The sequence below is a fragment of the Phytophthora infestans genome, genomic scaffold, assembly GCF_000142945.1.
Source record: "Phytophthora infestans T30-4 supercont1.89 genomic scaffold, whole genome shotgun sequence".
NCBI lineage: Eukaryota > Oomycota > Peronosporomycetes > Peronosporales > Peronosporaceae > Phytophthora > Phytophthora infestans.
The window spans coordinates 432,810-439,303 of NW_003303670.1; the positions used below are offsets into that span (position 1 = coordinate 432,810).

The window sequence follows — 6,494 nt, forward strand, 5'->3', positions numbered from 1 at the left end:
TCGCACAGCTGAGCCAGGATGTGAAACATCCAGGGGATGTCGCTTCCCGAGTGTACACCCAACTCTTAGCACGACCGCTAAGGTTGGAGAGTGCAAAAGCAACACGCAGTTGCTCGGTCGAGATCAGAGCCGCGTCCATCGCGAGCTCTACTTCTCGGACCCAGAAGTGAAGGCTCTCGCCTTCCTTCCCTTCATACGGCTTTACCTTCAGCCGTATTGGCTTCGGGTGAGGCGGGTTTGCTCCCGCCGCCGGAGCCTGCAGGTTCTCCCGCACATGCGCGATGAGGCCCTGCTCGTACGCGTCGAATGCATTGACGCGCTCGAGCTGCTCAGCCGGTGTTGATACCACCAGGCTCTGCAGGGCCTCCATCCCGAAGATGCCTGCCATCTTCCGAACCGACTCGAACTGAGAGTCGTTCATATGGGAGAAGTCGTTCCTATCCATGGCAACGAACTTCGGAGGTTCAGGTAGTCTACCCGCGATGGCGTGGATTGACTACAAGTGCTACCAAGTGTGACGGGGTCACACAGCACCTTGCGCTAGAGGAAGTTATCTTCCGAGAGTATACAAACTCTCAGTGAACGGCAGTTCACAGGTCCCCTCTTTAATTAAAGAGAGCGAAGTGACCTAAATAAGGTAGATTGTAAACTGAGTATATTTATAGGTAGGTTAAGTTTGAGGTTAATACAAACTATCAGTTACCTATAGTAATGCAATGTCATTTAACCAATGGTTGGTTTTGAATGACCTTGGTACCTTGTACCAAATATCCCGGAGTATGACATGTCATACTCCTGAAGTGTGAAGTGTCACACTTCATGTAACCAGGGTACACTTAGTGCTACGTACCCCGTTACAGATTACGAGTACTACCAAGTGTGACGGGGTCACACAGCACCTTGCGCTGAGGAAGTTATCTTCCGAGAGTATACAAACTCTCAGTGAACGGCAGTTCACAGGTCCCCTCTTTATTCAAAAGAGAGTGACGTGACCTAAATAAGGTAGATTGTAAACTGAGTATATTTATAGGTAGATATTCTTGGGTTTAATACAAACTATAAGTCACCTATAGAAATGCAATGTCGTTAACCAATGGTTGGCTTTGAACGACCTTGGTACTTTGTACCCAATATCCCGAAGTCTGACGTGTCATACATTTCTTTCTAAGTTCTTGGAGACAAGACACAACACAAACTAACAGAAATATCAGTCTTGAATTAACCCTGTTCTAATATGCCCTAAGCCGCATATCAATATTCATCCCTAAGTTAGGGACCCTAACAGCTCTGCGCAAATCATCCCTTCAACAAACAGTAAGGCTTCCTCCACTGAGTGTCGGTGTTTGGACGGCAAAGTTTCTTCGACGAGCTCGTAGGAAAGATCGACCCTGCATTAATCAACACATACATCGAAACTATGACGGAGTATTCAGTGAGGAAGCAACAAGCACAAGCACAAGCTCAAGTGACCATAAATACCCAACAAAGCAATAACTGCTGTGTCCTGGTCGACGCCAGTTTATCACAGAAACTCCTCGTATCCTTCCAATCCTTCCGAGTACAGCTCGTTGCCAATAGCTCGGTCTCGTCGTTGCTCGTTCGGCTTCTGTAACTTCCTTTGCGCCTTTGGGAGTCCAACTGGATGCTGTTGAGCCTGCTTCCGCTTAAGGGCGAGTCTGTCCTGTGTGCGTTGTGCTTCACTACGCCCATCTGCCGCCATTGTGGCCTGCTGCTCGTCATGCGCTGGGAAGTGGGTGACTCGCGCCTGTTTGGCAGTGGACTGGACTCCGACACCCGCTCTGTCCGTCTTGAAGATCGTCGCAATGGGCGTCACTTTGCCGTCCCCTGTAGGCCCCAGTCCACCGTTTTCCTGCCAGCCCATGGACTTGAGCATCTGATAGCCACGGTTCGTCTCGGGCAGCCAAACTTTAGAAATTCACATGGGTCAAGAGTTGCATGTCTACTCAATCTACCTCCACAGTCTGCTCACCTTTTCGCACCGATACGCCCTTGGAGCTGGATAGTAGATGGGCTGTTGTCTGGTCATGCTCAGCGACGCACGAGTCCTTGACGTATACGTTGCAGGCGGCGCAGAAGTACATGGTAGAGACCTCGCTAATTGAGTCACCTTTTCCGAATGATTATTGGCTAGAAATGGCTCAGCGTCGTAGGGCTGTACATGCGTGATGGATGCGGCCGAAGATCGCCTCAAGCCTCAGAGGCGACGAGAAGCCCACGACCAGAACGCCGAAGGGGAGCTTCTCTACTATAAGACCGCAGTATTTGCCGCTCGCCACAGCGCGTATGCTCGAAAAAGTGGCGGAGACAATGTGGAAGACACAGCCACTTAGTCTCAGTGCGGGCGTTAAGCTGGAGATCGGGCGCTTGGTTGCTCCTGGGTCCTGGTGGGCGTCTCTCTCCTCCTGAATAGCCTGACGCGCGAGCTGGTGGAAAATGGCCAGAATCTGCAGCGGATCCACTTCCAAGGAGGCGTCAGAGGACGAGGCTTGGAAGCAGCCGTCGCGGTACTCAACCCGACCCGAGAGTGTGAAGAAACACACGCCGTCGTATGATGTTTCGGAGCTGGAGACATCGGGAGGACACAGCAGATTGTGGAGGAAGCTGCGCCAGTAGCGAGTGTTCCGTGGGGCCATTTAGTGGTGGGGGTGGGGGGGGGGGGCTCCTCTCGTGAGTTCAAGTCGGTAAATCTGAAAGTGAGGCAATGGGGTGGCGCAGGATGGAGTGGAAAGTAGAGCTCTGTATACTACGTAGTAGTTAGTAAGCATGCTGCTTGCTACAGTCCGACAACTCGCATGATGTCGCCGAACGTTTTTGTAGAGGTGCTTTGCTTGTAGCGCTTGGTGCACTGCCGCAGCTTTAGCACATCCACCTTGACATGTTTACTTGCCAAAAGCGCAACCATCCGTGGCGAGCTCAGGAACTGCCAGCGCAAAACGCAGAATGGAGTTAAAACTAGTCAAGGCCTGCTATCGATGAAGGACCTTATCGCACCTGGCAGAGTTGCGTGACGTTTTTGGGGTTTCTTGGTGGACGAGCATTTTTCAAAGTCCACAAACGTACACCGCCAAACGCACTTGCTGGTGCGTGGAGCGGTGCACGATAATGTGGCGATGCGGGTGTGTCATCTCTTCCTTGTTGATCCCCATGAGGTCCATAGCAAAGCACTGGCTCGATATTAGTGACAGCAATATTCCACAAGATAGCACCGAAAAAGGCGCGCACAGGTACCTGGCACAGCATCTCGCGGACGACCCACATGGCGTTGGCAGACGTCGTGGCCTCATCTCCGTCTCCTAGAAACTCGACCACGTTCTTGCCCTCGAGTCGTTCGCACAAGAACCAGCCCTTCCCTGCATCCACCAGCCTCGCTCCAATTCCCATGCGGTTCACCACTTGAAGCCAACGTGCTTCCAGAGTCACCGACCCAGCAGACGTAGCGTCGGCTGCCAGTTTGGCAACCACCGGATTGTCGGTCGAGCGCATTTCACCCGCATACAAAACACCTCTTTTCCCTCGAGCAAAAAAACGCAGATTAGCCACACTCGTCTCCAGCTCTTTCAGCGCCTCATTCGCTGCAGCGCTAGCGGTTGACGTGAGCTGGTGGATCTTGTCGCCTTCGAGTTTCCACTTCTTCCATCTGAGCAGCAGTTGACGCAGCAATTAGCACAAAAAGACCAAAAGCAGAAAAGACCTCCACTCACCTCTCAAGATGCGCCGATTCCGCCTCGTTGTTGGTGGCTCCAGTCGCATCTTCCTCCGCCGTATATCCACTGCTCTCAGCGTTGATATGACGCCGCTCGAACAGCGCTGCCTTGACCCTCTCGCGCTCGTCGGCCGATAGGAAGTTTCGCAGCGCCTCAAAGCGAATCACCACAGCCAGATGCCACATGGTCAAATAATAACTGGCAAACTGCATAAAACGGGGAACAACTGAAAGGGATGGAGAGCTTTATTGCTCGCTAATACTAGTACCTGTAGGTCGCTACATGTACAGCTCTAGCAAAAACTTCTTATAGAGCGTCATGAACTTGGCCAGGAAGGCCTCGAAGTGGAAAATATCCTTGGAGCCACGCTGCATTCGATGTTCGTAGTACGACGCCCACTGCACCAGCTCGTGCTTGAGATCGTCGTCCAGGCGGCTCATGAGTTCGCGACACAGAACCTTCAGGATCACCTCGGACGGCACGCAGTTGGAGATGAGTTCGTAGATCATCTCGCGGGCTTTCAGAAGGCTGCAACAGCAGCAGCAACATAAAGAAAAAGATCATCAGAAAGAAGTCCAAAGCAGATCAGCAGCTCGACGTACCCAGCGGGCGATTGCTCCTGCAGCACCACCTTAGCCAGACTGCAAATGTATTCCTCCCATGCCGGTAGCTGAATCTGTTGGTCGGGCGAGAACGGGTAACTGCAGTATTATCAAGACAGTAGTCAGTCAGCAAAAGCCCCCCCCCCCCTTCCCCATCTAGCACCAAAAATCCCTCGTACTTCTGAACGCGACACGTTTCGAGCATGAGTAGCGCACGCCTCAGATTCCGCTCGCTCTTGAGGGCGATTTCCTTGCCCAACGGAGCGCAATAGTCGAGTCCTTCCTTGCTGCAAACACCCTGAAGGATTGTGCAGATGTCATCAGTCGTAGGGGCGCCCACTCTCACTCCGAGGCAACGGCTGCGCAGTGGGTCGATCACTTTGCTCGGGTTATTGCAGCACAGAATGAGGCGGCACGTGGCCGTGTATTTCTCCATGGTCCGACGCAGCGCGTGCTGCGCGTTCTTGCTCAGTCTGTCCACTTCCATTAGCAGCACAACCTTAAAAGGTCTATGGGCATTAGTATCAGCCAAATGATACTGGGCGATCTCCTTAAGCACTTCCTGCACCACGAGGCGGTCGTTGTTGCCCACGTCCGACGGGTTCATCTCAATATGGAAATTGCTGGCCACCGTGGTAATCTCCACTTTAGTGCTGCGGTTTGGGGCTTTAAACGACTTGTGCTCCAATCGAACCTTCAAGGCGCCGTCCCCGTAGAGCGCACGCAGTAGCGCCATGATGCGCGTCTTTTTGCCGGCGCCCGACGGACCATACACAAGAAGGTGGGGCAAGTCCGACGACTGCGACAGGTTGGACAAGCGCTTGGTCACCTCCGGGTGGAAGTCCAGCGACGAGAGCGATGTCGGGCGGTACTTGTCTACCCACAACATATTAGTGCTGAGGAAAGTGGAAGGCAAACTTCATTCTAGAACCAGGTCGGATTTAGAAGCAGGTTTTGTGCGCTGTTAAATTGGTTAGCTAATCCATGTCCTTTTATTTCCGATTTTTGTACCCGGTCTCGGGTTACCCGAGTAACCAATCGTGTAAGTGGTTCTGCGCAACTAAACGTGCCGGATGATGTATGTAACGGGGTACGCAGCCCTAAGTGTACCCCTAGCTACATGAAGCGTGACACGTCATAATTCGGGATATTTGGTACAAGGTACCAAGGTCGTCCAAAGCCAACCATTGGTTGATGACATTGCTTTTCTATAGGTGATTTATAGTTTGTATTTAAGCTTAACCTACCTATATATATACTCAGTTTACACACTTCGCTCCCTTTCGGTAAAAGGGGACCTGTGAACTGCCGTTCACTGAGAGTTTGTAAGCTCTAGGAAGCCAACTTCCTCTATTAATAGTGCAAGGTGCTGTGTGACCCCGTCACACTTGGTAGCACTGGTAGTCAATCCACGCCACCGCGGGTAGTGTAACGGGGTACGTAGCACTAAGTGTACCCTGGTTACATGAAGTGTGACACTTCACACTTCAGGAGTATGACATGTCATACTCCGGGATATTTGGTACAAGGTACCAAGGTCATTCAAAACCAACCATTGGTTAAATGACATTGCATTTCTATAGGTAACTGATAGTTTGTATTAACCACAAACTTAACCTACCTATAAATATACTCAGTTTACAATCTACCTTATTTAGGTCACTTCGCTCTCTTTAATTAAAGAGGGGACCTGTGAACTGCCGTTCACTGAGAGTTTGTATACTCTCGGAAGATAACTTCCTCTAGCGCAAGGTGCTGTGTGACCCCGTCACACTTGGTAGCACTTGTAGTCAATCCACGCCATCGCGGGTAGACTACCTGAACCTCCGAAGTTCGTTGCCATGGATAGGAACGACTTCTCCCAAATAAACGACTCTCAGTTCGAGTCGGTTCGGAAGATGGCAGGTGTGGTGTAGCGGGATCAGCAAAATCTGCGAGATTGCCAGATCCAACTTACCAACTGCGCCCAGACACCGACTAACGGAGGGGGTCCCCCGATGATCCGTGTTCTGCTGAACTTTCCTCACCTTGTGTACCCGTCGGTAGGGCGGGATCTTGCTCTCTCGGTAACTTCCGAAGAGTTCAAGTGGTGAAGCTTGAGTGTCTTGGCGAGACGTGGGGATGGGGTGGAGCAGCAGTGGAAAATCTTCACTCTGCGTCCGTGGAT

General features: G+C 51.6%; 4 protein-coding genes across 4 annotated transcripts; all 4 read right to left on the bottom strand.

The window, feature by feature from the left end:
* Positions 1 to 1,522: 1,522 nt before the first annotated feature.
* PITG_19311 (uncharacterized protein) lies at positions 1,523 to 2,102 on the bottom strand (the record flags this gene model as incomplete). The annotated part of the gene is made up of 2 exons (XM_002997057.1): positions 1,523 to 1,926; positions 1,991 to 2,102. The coding sequence occupies 2 exons, from the start codon at positions 2,100 to 2,102 to the stop codon at positions 1,523 to 1,525; spliced, it is 516 nt and encodes a 171-aa protein (XP_002997103.1).
* Positions 2,103 to 2,159: 57 nt separating this feature from the next.
* Positions 2,160 to 2,654, bottom strand: PITG_19312 (uncharacterized protein; the record flags this gene model as incomplete). The annotated part of the gene is made up of 2 exons (XM_002997058.1): positions 2,160 to 2,370; positions 2,503 to 2,654. 2 exons carry the CDS (start codon positions 2,652 to 2,654, stop codon positions 2,160 to 2,162), a joined length of 363 nt encoding a protein of 120 aa, XP_002997104.1.
* A 140-nt stretch (positions 2,655 to 2,794) lies between these two features.
* On the bottom strand, positions 2,795 to 3,910 carry PITG_19313 (uncharacterized protein; the record flags this gene model as incomplete). Its single annotated transcript, XM_002997059.1, has 5 exons — positions 2,795 to 2,941; positions 3,078 to 3,185; positions 3,250 to 3,658; positions 3,713 to 3,724; positions 3,825 to 3,910. The coding sequence occupies 5 exons, from the start codon at positions 3,908 to 3,910 to the stop codon at positions 2,795 to 2,797; spliced, it is 762 nt and encodes a 253-aa protein (XP_002997105.1).
* Positions 3,911 to 3,946: 36 nt separating this feature from the next.
* Positions 3,947 to 5,233, bottom strand: PITG_19314 (replication factor C subunit 3; the record flags this gene model as incomplete). The annotated part of the gene is made up of 3 exons (XM_002997060.1): positions 3,947 to 4,253; positions 4,328 to 4,426; positions 4,507 to 5,233. 3 exons carry the CDS (start codon positions 5,214 to 5,216, stop codon positions 4,004 to 4,006), a joined length of 1,059 nt encoding a protein of 352 aa, XP_002997106.1.
* Between the last annotated feature and the right edge of the window lie 1,261 nt (positions 5,234 to 6,494).